Source organism: Plecotus auritus (assembly GCF_963455305.1).
Source record: "Plecotus auritus genome assembly, chromosome: 3".
NCBI classification, from domain to species: Eukaryota; Metazoa; Chordata; class Mammalia; order Chiroptera; family Vespertilionidae; genus Plecotus; species Plecotus auritus.
The window spans coordinates 62,228,443-62,244,918 of NC_137772.1; the positions used below are offsets into that span (position 1 = coordinate 62,228,443).

The window sequence follows — 16,476 nt, forward strand, 5'->3', positions numbered from 1 at the left end:
TGTGGGTCGCGACCCACAGGTTGAGAATCGCTAGCAGGGTCACCTAAGACCATCAGAAAACACAGATATTTACATTACGATTCATAACAGTAGCAAAATTACAGTTATGAAGTAGCAACGAAAATAATTTTATGGTTGGGGGTCACCACAACGTGAGGAACTGAATTAAAGGGTCGTGGCATTAGGAAGGTTGAGAACCACTGATTTAGAGGAGTGGCATAATTAGGTTTGTGTTTTATAAAGATCACTAAAGAAAATTCATGCACTGGAGGGGGGGTCCCTCAGCCTGGCCTGCCCCCTCTCACAGTCAGGGAGCCCTCAGGGGCGGTAGGCAACCCGGCGATCAGGGGAAGGTGATGCCCCATCACAACTCTGCTGCTCCCACTGCTGGCAGCACAAGCCTCGGCTGGCCCTGGTTACCTGAGCCTCGGGTGGCCCTGGGCTGCTGGGCAGCTGCCATCCAAGGCTTGCCTGCACCTTGGGCCGGCCCTGGGTGGCTGGGGGACTGAGGGGACTGGGGGACTCCAGAGGCAGGCGCGTGGAGCGGCCAGGCCCGCCTGGGGGTGGGCCCGGCCTTGCTGTGTGCCTTCCGCCCCAATGGGGCTAAGGGGACTGGATGCTGCCATCTTTGAGGGTGGGGCATCAATTAGCATATTCCCTCCTTATTGGCTGTGGGTGCCACCATATTTGGGACAGCGTGAGGGTCATTTAGCATATCCCCTCTTTATTAGATAGAATGGTGGATTATGGAGGATGTGAATGAGTAGATGATCAGGAGTTATGATTTAGTTTAAGTCGCTTTAGGAGACTCTTGATTTAGTCTTTTGAGATATGCTGATCCCTTGGATTATGGAGTTGTCAAAATAGATTCCAGAGATATTTAGGCTCAATGGACTTAGTGGAGGAGTTGGAGTAAAGAGAAAGAGATAGGAAATAAAAAATGAAGTTAACATTTTGAGCTTCAGCAGCGAAATTGATAATCTAGGAGGAGAGGCATCTTTTGGTTGAGGAAGATAATAGTTTGGGATGTGATGAGTGTTAGATATCTCTAAAATAACCATATGAAAATATATATAAAAGGAAGTTGGATTACAAACCTGGAATGATCACAGTCTGACCACAAGAACAGAATTTGAGGATAGTCAGCACTTGAACTGCTCATGAAGATAGATATGTACTTTCATCACTGAAAAGAGAAGTTCTAGGACAGGATCCTGAGAAACACCAGTACGGTGATTCTCAAATTTTTATTTACATCATATAAATGAATAAATAGTTTAAGAAGACAAACTTTTGTCTATATCAGAATTATCTGGAGCATCTAATTAAAAGAAAAAGATCTTTCATTCATCCATAGATTTAGAGCCATTAAATCTAGTGAGAGGTTCAAGAATTTTTTTAGAATAATATGCAGAGTGTTTCAAGTTTAAAACATGAACTTTGAGAAATATTGATTTACAAGATAGATAAGGAAAAGGAAGAAGGAAAGGAAAAGAAAAAAGCACACACCAACGTTGATAAGAATACCAGCCAAGGAGGTGAGACATAAACTAGTACCAGCAATTACTATTGCCATTTTCACCATCACTTTACATATGGTAAATCATTTACCCCTCACAACAACCCTATAGATTCTGTTTTTATTCCCATTTTACATATGTGGAAACTGAAGCATGGAGCGGTTAAGTAACTTTCTACAGCTAGGAGTCTGGTCCAGATTTAATTTTCCTACCTGCCCCTAACTGCCTTATGGCATGTTTTGAAAGTCAAGGAAAGAACAGTTTAAGGATTAACAGTGTTATCCTGCAGGAGTGAAGTTTTGAAAAGGATCTAGCAACAATGAGTTCATCAATGTTCGTGGCAGGAGCAGTTTTACAGGCATAGTGGATTGATGAAGAGGAAGTGAAAATAGCTAAAGGCAAAAGGAGTATAGTTTTTTAAGATGTCTGGTTATAAAAAGAAACAGGAAATAGAATTGAGTGAAAACTTTTGAGACTGGGATTGAATATAGAAAGACTTACATGTTTTAATACTGATGAGGAGAAAATTGAAAGGAGGGAAACCATGAAGATAGGCTGAGAGAGATAAAAAAAAATAGAGTTTAGGTGGAGAGATTAGCCTTAAATAGAAGGAATATTGCCTCTTTTCTTCAACCAGAAATAGTATTAATACAGATGCTAGTAAATCTGTAGGTTGTGCAGTAATTTACAATTACTTATAATAGTAATTGTTTTTTTAGGTTGGGCAGGGAAGTGATGAATCTTAGGGTCAAGAATTTGAAACAAAGGGAAAAAATGAAATAGTCATTGTGGAGAATTAAGGAGAACTGATTTGAAAGATTTTTTAGTCATCCTTGAAGAATCAGTTGAAATTGAAGATCTATAGTGCAGTGTGAGTCATATGAACATGAGTAATATAATTATTAGATTAATTCAACATTGAATATTGCCAGCTAATTCAACACATGGATAGTGAGAGAAGGGAGTTGAGCACATGGTGGTTAAAGAAAGCAATAGCGACCTTAAACGACACACTAGATCTGATGGAGTTAATTGATATTTACAGAACATTTAATCCCAAAGCAGCGGAATATACATTATTCTCAAGTGCACATGGAACATTCTGAAAAAAATAAGTCTTAACAAATTCAAGAAGATTGAAATCATCTTAAGCATGTTCTTGGATCACAGTGTCATGAAACCAGAAATCAACTACAATAAAAAAAACAACCTCGAAAACATTTAAACACATGGAGGCTAAATAGCATGACATTAAACAATGAATGGGTTACCAATAAAGAAATAAAAAATTACCTGGAAGCAAATGAAAATAAGCACACAACAACCCCAAATCTGTGGGACACAGTGAAAGCAGTCCTGAGAGGGAAGTTCACAGCATTATAGACCTACCTTGGGAAGCAAAAAATATCTCAGAAAATCTACCCCTAAAAAGAACTGATATAAGAACAAGAAATGCTCAGAGTAAGCAGAAGGACGGACGTAATAAAGATCAGACTGGATATAAATGACATAGAGACTAAAAAACAATACAAAGCATCAGTGAAACCAGGAGCTGGTTCTTTGAAAAGATAAACAAGATTGATGAATCTTTAACCATACTCATCAAGAAAAAAAAGAGAGAGAACTAAATAAATAAAGTCAGAAATGAAACAAGAGAAGTAACACCTGACATAGAAATACAAAGGATTGTAGGAAAATATCATACAACTATATGCCAACAAATTAGACAACCAGGGCAAAATGGACAAATTCCTAGAAACATACAGTCTTTCAAAACTGAATCAGGATGATTCAGAAAAACTGAGTAAGCCAATTTTAAAAAACAGTAAACAAAAAACTCCCAGCAAACTAAAGTCCTGGACCAGATGGCTTCATAGGCAAATTTTACCAAACATTCAGAGAAGAACTAACATCTCCCCTTCTCAAATATTGCAAAAAATTCAAGAGGAGAGAAGACTTCTTTTTACGAGGCCAGCATTATCCTAATTTCAAAACCAGATAAATCCACTACAAAGAAAGAAAATTATAGGCCAATATCCTTGATGAACATACATGATAAAATCCTCAACAAAATATAGTAAGCAAATTGGATCCAGCAATACATTAAAAAGATTATGTACCATGATCAAGTGGGATTTATTCTGGGGTGCGAAGTTGGTACAATATTCACAAATCGGTAAATATATATGGAACCAAAAAAGACCCCAAGTATTCCAGTATATTAACTGTTCCGTCATTTTCGCATTTTCCTGTTGATGGACATTTAAGTTGTTTCTAGTTTTTTTTTTTTTTCACTCTTATAAACTGTACTGAAATAAACATCCTTATACATGTTTCCTTTTCTATGTGAGCAAGAGGTTTTTTTTCTCAAAGATATATATCTAGAGGTAGGATTGCTGGATTGTAGGACATGACTGTCTTAAGCTATATCAAATATGACCAAAACTTATATTCCACCAGTATTGTATAAAAATACTAGGAACTTAATGTTCTCATCAGCATATGATTCTTACCAACACAGTTTGATAACTGAGATAGGATTATTTTGTTGTTTTAATTCACATTTCCTTCATTCTCAGTCTAGTTGAATCAGATTTCTTCTTCACTGACATGTCTTTACACACTTTTCTTTTGTGTTGTTTCTCTCTTTTGTATTTATTATATATATATATATATATATATATATATATATATATATATATATATAATGATACATATCACATTTTAGTTATGTGAATTACAAATCTCCTCCCAGGGGAAAGCTTATCTTTGCCCTTTCTTTATAGTGTCTTTGATTTAGAGAAATTTAAATGTACTCAGATTTCTTCTAAACTTGTAGGTACTGTTGTTTTTACATTTGGGTCTTTAACACACCTAGAATTTATTTTTGTAAATTGTGTCATGTAGCTAATTGAGGTTTTACTTTTTCTCCTATACGTATAACCATTTCTCTCAGCACCATTTGTTGGATGTTCTATCACAATGAAACAAGAATGTTCCTAATGATTTTGTGATTCTTACTGGTCTCTTTATTAAAGGTTTATGAAAATTACTCATTTGAAGAACTACGTTTTGCATCACCAACTCCTAAGAGGTAAGGATACTTTCCTCCATGCATATATCCAAAGCATGTGTTGTCGACTGGATTTCAACTTTATTTTCCATAAGTAAATATTTTATAGCATTTTAAAGTTTTTCAGTAGAGATCTACTAAAAATTGTATAATGTGTAGGTTATCAGCTACAATACTGCCAATATGTTACATAATATTAAGATAATAGAGAAAGAATAATATCTATACAGTTGATGTGCTAGAGAATTGTACACCTGAAACATTTAAGTTTATTAACCAGTGTCGCCCCAATAAATTTAATTTAAAAAATAAATAGAAATTAATAAAGAAAGAAAAAAGGAATGTAAAGAAATCTCATGAATAATTTTGAATATTGATTACCTATGGAAATATTTTTTTATATATTGGGTTAAATGAAATATATCACTAAAATTTAAAAAAAGAATAAAATCTAAAAGATATGATTTGGCTCATTGAGGGCTAGGTGTTGTTGGGTTGGGTTTTCTTTCTTCTGTTTTTTTCTTCTCTACATCTAATGAGCTGCAGAGCACTTCAGTGTTCTTTTGATTATGAAAAAGTCTTAATTTTTCAGACCCTGATTAATTCTTTTAACACCAGATTTAAGCAGATATTTTTTTTTTCAAATTTTTATTAAGGTATTATATGTGTACATATCTTACCATTGCCCCCACCCCCACCCCACTCCCATACATGCCCTCACCCCCCAATGTTTTGCATCCGTTGGTTACTCTTATATACATGCATATAAGTCCTTCAGTTGATCTCTTATTTCCCCCACCTCTCCCTAACCTTACCACTGTAATTTGACAGTCTGTTTGATGCTTTACTGCCTCTGTAACTATCTTTTTGTTCATCAGTTTATAATGTTTTTCATTATCCCCAAATGAGTGGGATCATGTGGTATTTTTCTTTCATTGACTGGCTTATTTCACTTAGCATAATGTTCTCTAATTCCATCCAAGTGCCTACAAATGGTAGTAATTCCTTCTTTTTTACGGCAGCATAGTATTCCATTGTGTAGATGTACCATAGTTTTCTGATCCAGTCATCTTAAGCAGATATTTTTACCTACTGTTTTACTTGGTGGTTAGGAGAAATACTTTTTAAAATAGATGCTTGGGGGGAAATTTAGATGGATTATACTTTAGAGAGACCACCTCCATAGATTTTAGAAAAAGGTCTATGTGAGCAAGAGGTTTTTTAAAGTGAGTCTGAAAAAGTATAATTATTTATATGTTTTATTGTATCATATTACATGACTTACTAGGAATTAGGTTACTATGACTTCCTTCTGACATATACACAGTAGAGTTTTAATGCATAATCTAGAGAGTTTTTTGTCAAAATAGCCCAAGTTTTGAGAATGTATCTTTGTCTAGAAATAGGGAAATAGTATTTTTTCCTCTGGTGTAATTTTAGTTACAAAATGTCTATACAGTGGAATTATATTGTTTTTGTGAAATAAATATTAACTGTATATATGTATATAGCATCTTAAATAAGAACTAATTGACCATTTGCTAGTAAATAAGTTTTCATATGCATTGGGCATTTTAAACCTAATTAAAATTAGTATTTTATCTAAATAAATACATTTATTCATCAAATACTGTTAGGCATCTGCTCTGTGAAAATACACTGGTAGAGGCCATGGCATACATTCCTGAACAAGATAGGCAAGGTGCTGGCTGATTCTGATAGCATTTATGTTCCTGTAGAGAAGCAAACGATGAATAAGTAAACAAAATAGTAATAATAAATAAGGTTACTTAATAGTGAGAGGGTTGGGGAAAGTTCATTCTAGGCAGTGAAAAAATGGGTAAATGGAGCTTTTGTTGTGTTTGAGGAACAGAAACATAACAAGGCTGGAAAATAGTGAGCAAGAGAAAATGATCGAAGATGACATTAGAGAACTATATGATGGCCATATTATATACAGACTGATAGGCTATTTAAGGAGTTGACTTTTTTTCTAAGTGAATTTATTTGGAGGGTTTTAAGCAGGGGAATTATATAATCTGATTTATAGTTTTAAAAGATCATTCTGGCTACTTTCTAGAGAATGAATTATAGTGGGAACAGAGAGATTAGTTTGACTATTAAGGAGTGGAACGGAACTGAAGAAGTGGGTGGATTTTGGATATACTTAGAAGGCAAAGCCAATAGCCTTGCTGCTAGACTAGAAATAGGGGATGAAGGAAAGAGAAGAATCAAGAGTGATTATAGATTTCTTCAGCTTTAGCAGCACTATAGAGTATTTACTGTAAAGGGGTCAGCCAACTTTGGCCTGCAGACAAATTCGGACCTGTTTTTTTAAAATAAAGTTGTATTAGACACAGCCTTACTCATTAGCTTGTATTTTGTCTATGGCTTCTTTCCCACTATGTAGTAATTGTGACAGACTATTTAGCACAATAGATTAAAGTATTATTACAGAAAATGCTTTTGACCCCTGGTATGGATTATCATGATTTTTACGAGGATCAGAAAGCCTGAGAAATTAATAAGTGTTTTTTATTCTGTTTTGTTTTGTTAGGTGGTAGGATGAGTAGGAAATAAAGAGTTCTTCTTTGGATATATTGCAGTTGAGATGCCAAGATGCCTCTTAGTTTTCTAAGTAGGGGTATTTCCAGGGCAACTGGAAATATCAGTTTGAAATTCAGGGGACAAATGGTTTTGGAGTCATCTATATAGAGATGGCATTTAAAACTGAGTAACAGGTGAATGATCAACTAGAGAGATGCTATTCAAAGGGAGAAAGAAAAAAAAGACCTAGACCAAAATCTTGGGACATTCCATAGTTAAAGGGTAGCCAAGAGAGAGAGAGCCAGCAAAACACTTAGAATGGTCAGTGAGATTAGAGGAAAACCAGGAGACTATTGCAGAAGCAAAGAAAAAGAAGGCATTTCAAGAAATTAGAAGTTGTGAGCTATCAAGTGTTACTGAGAGATTGATAAGGACGAAGAAAAGGACCATTTAAATTGGTGGTGTGATAATGACTTTGCCATAAGCAATTGCAGTGAAATGTTGGGAACAAAAGCCTAGTTAGGATAAGATGTGCAAGAGAATTGGAAATGAGGAAATGGACATGGTGATTATAGACAATTGTTTGGGTAAGTTTGGTATAAATGGAAAAAGAGATGAGACCTTATTTGAAAGGGCTGTAAATGAAGAGGAAGTGGTTAGGATAAGACAGTGGTCGGCAAACTGCGGCTCGCGAGCCACATGCGGCTCTTTGGCCCCTTGTGTGTGGCTCTTCCACAAAATACCACGGCCTGGGCTAGTCTATTTTGAAGAAGTGGTGTTAGAAGAAGTTTAAGTTTAAAAAATTTGGCTCTCAAAAGAAATTTCAATCGTTGTACTGTTGATATTTGGCTCTGTTGAAGAATGAGTTTGTCGACCACTGGGATAAGAGATTCTGAGGTTTCTTTGTATAGAAATAAAAGAGAAATAGAAACGATCCAGTAAAGTGAGAGAAACTGATGATGAATGAGAGAGAGCAAGGTAATTGCAGCGTGGAAGTGCTGAGGGAATGAGAGTCACAGTGCAAATGAGGGGCTGACTTTGAATAAGACCCAGGATACTTCTTCCATTGTAACAAGATAGAAGGTAGAGGAAAGTAGGTTTATTAATCGGATTGCAGCTTTGAGGTTGTATCTCTTGCTTCTTTTTCTCACCGAAGAAAGTGATGTCATGATCAACAGAGGAGGTTTGAAGTGAGAAAGAAAAAAATGAAACTCGGTCATTTTGGAGAGTAGGAAAACATACTATGGTGGAACAGTAGGATTGTAATTTATTGTAATAATTCAATCAGAAATTAAATGTCTGCTGATAAATCTTAATGATGTTGTCAGCTGTTTAACTAAAAGTAAATTTTTCAATATTCATCATATTTCTTTACAGACCCAGTGAGAATATGCTGATCCGTGTCAATAATGATGGCACTTACTGTGCAAATTGGACTCCAGGGGCTATTGGACTCTACACTATTCATGTTACCATTGATGGCATTGAAATAGGTAATTTTTTTTAAATAGGTTTTTTTTTTTAAAGTTATGAGTTACTAAGTGCAAAGAACTAGAATCAAAATTATCTTTCTGTTCTATTTTGCTCTTTAACTTGTATCATAGACATGGACAAATTCCATAACTTTTTTGGGGCTTCGTTTTCTCCCTTATAATGAGTAGTGAATTAGTATATTCAGAAGGTCTTAAAATTTTGTAATAATTTATGGTGTCATTATAGCCCTCATGAATCCTTCCCTTTATTCCGTTATGTGACTGATTAGGTATGATCTCCTCCAATCTGCTATATAACTATGTGCATACCTTGTATCCTCCTCATGGTATATCTGTCTTCCTTTCCTGTCTGTGAGCAGAGACCATCTCATTCACCTTTGGATCTCCCAATCTAGCTCAGTGCCTGGCACATAATGGCTGCCTGATAAATACTTGTTGAATGAATGAATTTTCTTTATCCACTACTAACTTGGGAAAGTGTACTGCTTTTACTTTGGATAGTAATATTTTTTTTTAACTATATAATAGGATAACAGTAAAACAAGAAAACTCTAATAGTTTCTGTCAATATGAGTTCCATGTGGCACTATCTTTCCTGATGCTCCTTAAGAATATGATCGGGTAGATTTAGAAAACCCTAGTGTGTTGTGGTCTCATCTTAGACATTCATACAATGCACATAAACATATTACGGATTCCAAGAAGCTCTGAAATTAAGAATTTTGTCTCAGATGGAAAAAGTCAATAACCATATGAGTTCACTGATATGTAGGATATAGAACTGAAAGCCACAAATGAACAGACAAGACAACAAACAAAGACGTATAGACAGAGATAGCAGTATGGTCATTATCAAAGGGAAAGGGGGGTGAGGGTTAGTAGAAGAGGGTAAAGGGGGAAAACATGTGTTAGAGGAAGACTTGACTTTGGGTGGTGAACACACAATACACTATACAAATGATGTATTATAGAATTGTATGGTTGAAAACTTCATTTTATTAACCAATCTCACCCCAGTAGATCTAATAAAAATTTTTTTAAAAGACTGTTTAATGCTTACATGAAACCCTTGAATGTGAGGAAAAGGGAGACAGGTAGAGATAAAAATAATCCTCATTAGCATTCCACCAGAATATCCTTTGGGAAACTGGTATAAGTAATTTGTTTTTTCCAGTGAAGGTAAAGAGGTACTTTACATTGATTTAACTATGTAGAATCAGATATCTCAAATTCATCTATATCATTCCAGAGACCTTTATCCTCAGCCTTTGTTACACTCTCCTTTATTTCAACATATCCATAAAGCCTTTAGTTCAGCAAACTTTTGGTTCTGAGCAACACACTGTTCTAGGTAAGATAATTATTGTCAAGTATTAACAATTTATTGATGATTGCAAGATAAAGCAGGCAAACAAAATCATATGAAGTAGAATATAAGTAGCAGCACACAAGAGTTACACATTATGGGAATTCAAAAATAGAGATAGTCAAGAATGGCTTCATCTTTACTAATAGTGGGGTGAAGGAAACTGTTATAAAGTAGATAAGAAAAATACACTTTTTTTTTTTCAAATGAAACTATAGGATAAGGTTCATATTTACCTGGAATCATTCATTTTCTTCCCTACATTTCTAACTCAACTTTCTTCCTAGGAGTCCAAACTGTCAATAGACTGGGGCCTTATTTGACCATAGAAAAGGGCAGATATTAGAATGATCTATAATAATAAAGGCATAATATGCTAATTAGACCACATGTCCTTCCTTCCTGCAAAGCCGCAGTGGGCGGGGGCCACAGCAGAGGCCCCCAGCAGCGGTGGGCAGGGGCTGGGGCCAAGGCCCTTGCACGAATTTCGTGCATCAGGTCTCTAGTTATAATAATAATAGCAAACATTTATTGAGCACTTCATATATGTCCAACGTTATATATTTTAAATTATTTCATTCTTACAACAGCCTAGTCAGATAGGTGCTATTCTTGTTTCCATTTTATAGATAAAAAAGTTGAGGCACAGAGAATCAAATAGCAGCAGATGTGGGCACAAACAAGACAGTCTTAATGTGTGCACTCCAGTTTTTAACCACCATACTGTGTTACACCTTAGTGATAGAGATGATTGCTATAGATAATGAGTCACACTCTGATCTGATGTTTCGAGATAATGTTTAATCATGTAAGGGTTTCTTTTTCTTTTTAATTTTTTCATTATGATTTCTTTCTTTTATGGGGGGAGAGGGCTTATACTTTCTTCTTTTATTTTTTTACTGTTTAAAGTACAAAAATAGTAGTACATATGTCTCCTTTTTCTTCCCATTTACCTCTCCCAGCCTCCCTCACACCCCCACCCGCCAGCACATGCCCTCACCTTCCTAGTGTCTGTGTCCATTGGTTTTGCTTATATGCATGCATATAAGTCCTTTGGTTGATCGTCTACCCACGCCCCCAACCCTCTCCTGCCTTCCTGCTGAAGTTTGACAGTCTATTTGATGCTTCTTTGTCTCTGTATCTATTTTTGTTCATCAGTTTATGATGTTTATATTCCAAAAATGAGTGAGATCATGTGATATTTATCTTTCTCTGACTGGCTTATTTCGCTTAGCATAATGCTCTCCAGTTCCATCCATGCTCTTGCAAATGGTAAGAATTCCTTCTTTTTTACAGCAGCATAGTATTCCATTGTGTAGATGTAACACAGTTTTCTAATCCACTCATCTGCTGATGGGCACTTAGGCTGTTCCCAAATCTTAGCTATTTATATTGTGCTGCTATGAACATAGAGCTGTATATATCCTTTCTGATTGGTGTTTCTGTTTTCTTGGGATATATTCCTAGAAGTGGGATTATGGGGTCAAGTGGGAGTTCCATTTTTAATTTTTTGAGGGAACACCATACTGGTTTCCACAGTGGCTGCACCAGACTGCATTCCCACCAGCAGTGCACGAGGGTTCCTTTTTCTCTGCATCCTCTCCAGCACTTATGAGCTCCCTCCCCCCAGTTTGTTGCTTTGTTGATGATAATCATTCTGACAGGTGTGAGATGGTACCTCATTGTTTTGATTTGTATCTCTCAGATGATTCGTAACTTTGAGCATGTTTTTATATGTCTCTTGGCCTTCTGTATTTCATCTTTTGAAAAGTGTCTATTTAGGTCTTTTGCCCATTTTTTGATTGGATTGTTTATCTTCCTTTTGTTAAGTTATATGAGTTCCCTATAAATTTTGGAGGTTAAACTTTTATCAGAGATAACATTGGTAAATATGTTCTCCCATGCAGTGGGCTTTCTTGTTGTATTATTGATGGTTTCTTTTGCTGTGCAGAAACTTTTTTATTTTGATGTAGTCCCATTTGCTTATTTTCTCCTTAGTTTCCATTGCCCTAAGAGCTATATCAGTAAAGATATTGCTACAACAAATGTCTGCTATTTTGCTGCCTATGACTTCTAAGATTTTTATGGTTTCCTGTCTTACATTTAAGTCCTTTATCCATTTTGAGTTTATTTTTGTGTATGGTATAAGTTGGTGGTCTAGTTTCTTTTTCTTTTTCTTTTTTTTTTTTATCTATCTGTCCAATTTTCCCAGCACCATTTATTGAACAGACTATCTGGACTCCATTGTATGCTCTTGCCTCCTTTGTCAAATATTAATTGAGCATAATAGCTTGGGTCGATTTCTCTGTTCTGTTCCACTGGTCTATATGTCTGTTCTTGTGCTAGACAGTTTTGAGAACAGTGGCTGTGTAGTATAGCTTCATATCTGGTAAAGTGATCCCTCCAACTTTGTTCTTTCTCAAGATTGCTGCAGCTATTCTGGATCTTTTTTCATATCAGATGAATTTTTGGAGAGTTTGTTCTAGGTCTTTGAAGTCTGCCATTGGTATTTTAATGGGGATTGGGTTGAATTTATAGATTGCTTTGGGAGTATGGACATTTTAATGATGTTGATTCTACCAATCCAAGAACATGGTATATTCTTCTATTTGTTTATGTCTTCTTCTATCTCTTTTTTCAGTGTCCTGTAATTTCCTGAGTACAGGTCTTTTACCTCCTTGGTTAAATTTATTCCTAGGTATCTTAATTTTTTTGTTGCAATGGTAAATGGGATTTTTTTTTTTTAAGTTTCTCTCTCTGTGAGTTCATTATTGGTGTATAAAAAAGCCATAGATTTCTGGGTGTTGATTTTGTATCCTGCTACATTGCCAAATTCATTTATTAATCCTAGTAGTTTTTAATGGCGTCTTATTGGTTTTCTATGTACAATATCATGTCATATGCAAATAAGGACAGTTTCACTTCTTCTTTTCCAATTTGGAAGCCTTTGTTTCTTCTTCTTGTCTGATCGCTATGGCTAGTATTTCCAGTACTCTGTCGAACCAGAGTGGTGAGAGTGGGCATCCCTGTCTTGTTCCTGTTCTTCGGGGAAATGGTTTTAGTTTTTGCCCATTGAGTATTATGTTTGCTGTAGGTTTGTCATATATGCTTTTATTATGTTGAGGTATGATCCTTCTATTCCCACCTTGCTGAGAGTTTTTATCAGGAAAGGGTGTTGGGTTTTGTCAAATGTTTTTTTTCAGCATCAGTTGATATGATTATATGATTTTTATCTCTCAGTTTGTTTATGTGATGTATCATATTTACTGATTTGTGGATATTGTACCATCCTTGCATGCCTGGAATAAATCCAACTTGGTCATGGTGTATGATCTTTCTAATGTAATGCTGGATCCGATTTGCTAGAATTTTGTTTAGAATTTTGGCATCTATGATCATGAGGGATATTGGCCTGTAATTCTCTTTCTTAGTATTGTCTTTATCTGGTTTTGAGATTAGGGTAATGCTGGCTTTGTATCAAGAGCTTGGGAAGTGTTCCTGCCTCTTGAATTTTTTGGAATAGTATGAGGATGATAGGTTTTAGTTCTTTGAATACTTGGTAGAACTCCCCTGTGAAGCCGTCTGGTCCAGGGCTTTTGTTTGTTGTAAGTTTTTTTTATTACTGCTTCAATTTCCTCCATAGTTATCAGCCTATTCAGATTTTTTTATTCTTCCTAATTGAGTTTTGGAAGGTTGTATTTTTCTAGGAATATGTCCATTTATTCTAGGTTGACCAGTTTGTTGGAATAGAGTTGCTCATAGTATTTTTTTACAATGCTTTGTATTTCTGTGGGGTCTGTTGTTATTTCGCCTTTTTCATTTCTGATATTGTTTATTTGGGTCCTCTCTCTTTGCTTCTTGGTAATCCTGGCTAGAAGTTCATCAATCTTGTTTATCCTTTCAAAGAACCAGTTCTTGGTTTCATTGATCATTTGTAGTGTTTTTTTTTTGTCTCTATGCCCTTTATTTCCGCTCTGATCTTTATTTTTTTCTTCCTTCTGCTCACTCTGGGCTTTTCTTGTTGCTCTTTTTCTAATTCTTCAAGTTGCAGAGTTAGATGGTTTATTCCCATTTTTTTCTTTCTTTCTTTCTTTTTTTTTTTTTTGAGTTAAGCCTGTAATGCTATGAACTTCCTTCTCAGGACTGCTTTCACTGTGTCCCATAGAGTTTGAATTGTTATGTTTTCATTGACATTTGTTTCCAGGATGTTTGTAATTTCTTCTTTGATCTCTGGTCACCCAATCATTGTATAATAGCATGCTATTCAGCCTCCAAGTGTTTGATTTTTTTTCATTGTTTTTATTGTAGTTGATTTCTAATTTTATGCCATTGTGATCTGAGAAGATGCCTGATACGATTTTAACCTTCTTGAATTTGGAGACATTTGCCTGTGTCCCAATATGTGGTCTATCTTTGAAAATGTCCCATGTGCACTTGAGAAGAATGTATATTCTCTAGCTTTGGGGTGGAATGTTCTGAAGATGTCAATTAAGTCTGTCTAATCCCATGAGTCATTTAGGATTGCTGTTTCTTTGCTGAATTTTTGTTTAGAGGATTTATCCAGTGTTGTCAGTGCGGTATTAAAGTCCCCTACTATGACTGTATTGCTGTCAGTCTCTCCCTTTATATCTTCCCAAAGTTTTTTTTATGTATTTTGGTGCTCTGCATTGGGTGCATATATGTTTACCAGAGTTATATCCTCTTGTTGTATCAATCCCTTTAGGATTATGAAGTGGCCTTACTTGTCTCTTGTTATGGCCTTCACTTTGAAGTCTATTTTGTCAGATACAAGTATTGCTACCTCAGCCTTTTTTTCATTTCCACTTGCCTGAAATATATTTTTCCATCCCTTCACTTTCAGTCTGAGTGAGTCCCTTGTTCTGAGGTGGGTCTCTTGTAGACAGCATATACATGGGTCATGTTTTCTTATCCATTCAGTCACTCAGTGTCTTTTGATTGGAGTATTTAAGTCCATTTACATTAATGTTATTATTGATAAGTACTTTTTTGTAACCATTTATATTCTTTATGCCTGTGTTCCTTCTTCCCTTTCTATTCTTTTTACAACAGTCCCTTGAGCATTTCTTGCTTTACTGGCTTGGTAGTGATAAACGCCTTTTTGTCTGAGAAGCTCCTGATTTCCCCTTCAATTTTGATTGATATCCTTGCTGGATAGAGTATTCTTGGGTTCAGTCCCTACTATGCATCACTTTGTATACTTCATTCCATTTCCTTCTGGCCTGATATGTTTCTGTTGAGAAATCATTTGATAATCTGATGGGAGATTCTTTGTAGGTAAATCTCTATCTCTCTCTCTGGCAGCCTTTAAGATTCTCTCTTTGTTGTTAACATTTGCCTTTGTAATTAGAACATGTCTTGGTGTGGGTCTTTTTGGATTCATCTTGTTTGGGACTCTCTGTGCTTATGTGACTTTTTCTTCCCCATCTCAGGGAAGTTTTTTTGTCATGATTTCTTCAAATAATCCTTGCTGCTTATCTTGTCCTTCTGGCATCCATCCCTATTATATGTATGTTACTTCATTTCATGTTGTCTCAAAACTCCCTTAGGCTCTACTCCTGCTTTTTAATTTTTTCTCCAATTGCTGTTCAGTTGGGGCTTGTTTCTCTACCTAATCTTCTAACTCACTAATTCGATCCTACACTTCTCCTAGTCTACTGTTGAAACCTTCCATCATGTTCCTTATTATACCTATCTAACTTTTGATTTCCTCCTGATTCTTGCATAGGTTGTTGATTTTCTCGTCTATCCGGCTTATGAATTATATGACCATTACTCTGAATTCTTTTTCTGACATATTGCATGCCTCTTTTACATTTAGCTCCTTTCTTGGTGATTTCCCCCTTTTCTTAACTTTGGGGATTGTTTCGTTGCCGCCCCATTTTGCTTTCACTAGAAGGTACAAGTGCAGAGTTGCGGGGGCCTGAGCTGCATGCATGGGAACATTGTGCATCCCAAGCATCACTGAAGAGTTCAGGCACTGAGCTGTGTGGCTGCCTTGGGTTGGCGGGGCCATGTGCACTGAGAATCAGAGTTCTCGCATGCAAGCACCAAGAATCTAGAATCACCGTGTGCGTGCAGTGGGAATCAGAGTCACCTGTGCTTGGTGCAGCTTCTTGCACGTGCCGAGGATCAGCATTCCCATGCACATGTGCACCGAGAATAAGAGTCCCCGCTCACGTGCACCAGGAATCCAAGCCCTGCGTGTGTGCACCGAGAATCCACATCTCTGGTGCGCATGCTGATTATCAGAGTCCCTGCCTGCGCACACCGAGAATCAGAGTCCCTGTGCATGCATATGCCAAGAATTAGAGTCATTGGCACCAGTGAGGCCTCTCCCGCTTGCCGAGAATCAGAGTCCCCATGTGCATGCGCTGAGAATCTGAGTCACTGACGCTCCCTTTACCTCGTGCATGTGCCAAGAATGAGAATGGCGGGCCTGCCAGGGGACCATGTTGC

At 36.3% G+C, this 16,476-nt stretch overlaps 1 protein-coding gene across 27 annotated transcripts in view; it reads left to right on the top strand.

Annotated features, from left to right (window-relative positions):
* Positions 1-16,476, top strand: part of MYCBP2 (MYC binding protein 2) — a 308,362-nt gene that overhangs the window by 199,080 nt on the left and 92,806 nt on the right. For all 27 annotated transcript variants that reach the window (XM_080658818.1, XM_080658838.1, XM_080658842.1 and 24 more), the window contains 2 exons: positions 4,559-4,614; positions 8,518-8,633. In XM_080658818.1, coding sequence (XP_080514944.1) covers positions 4,559-4,614; positions 8,518-8,633 — 172 coding nt within the window. The remainder of the gene's footprint in view (positions 1-4,558; positions 4,615-8,517; positions 8,634-16,476) is intronic.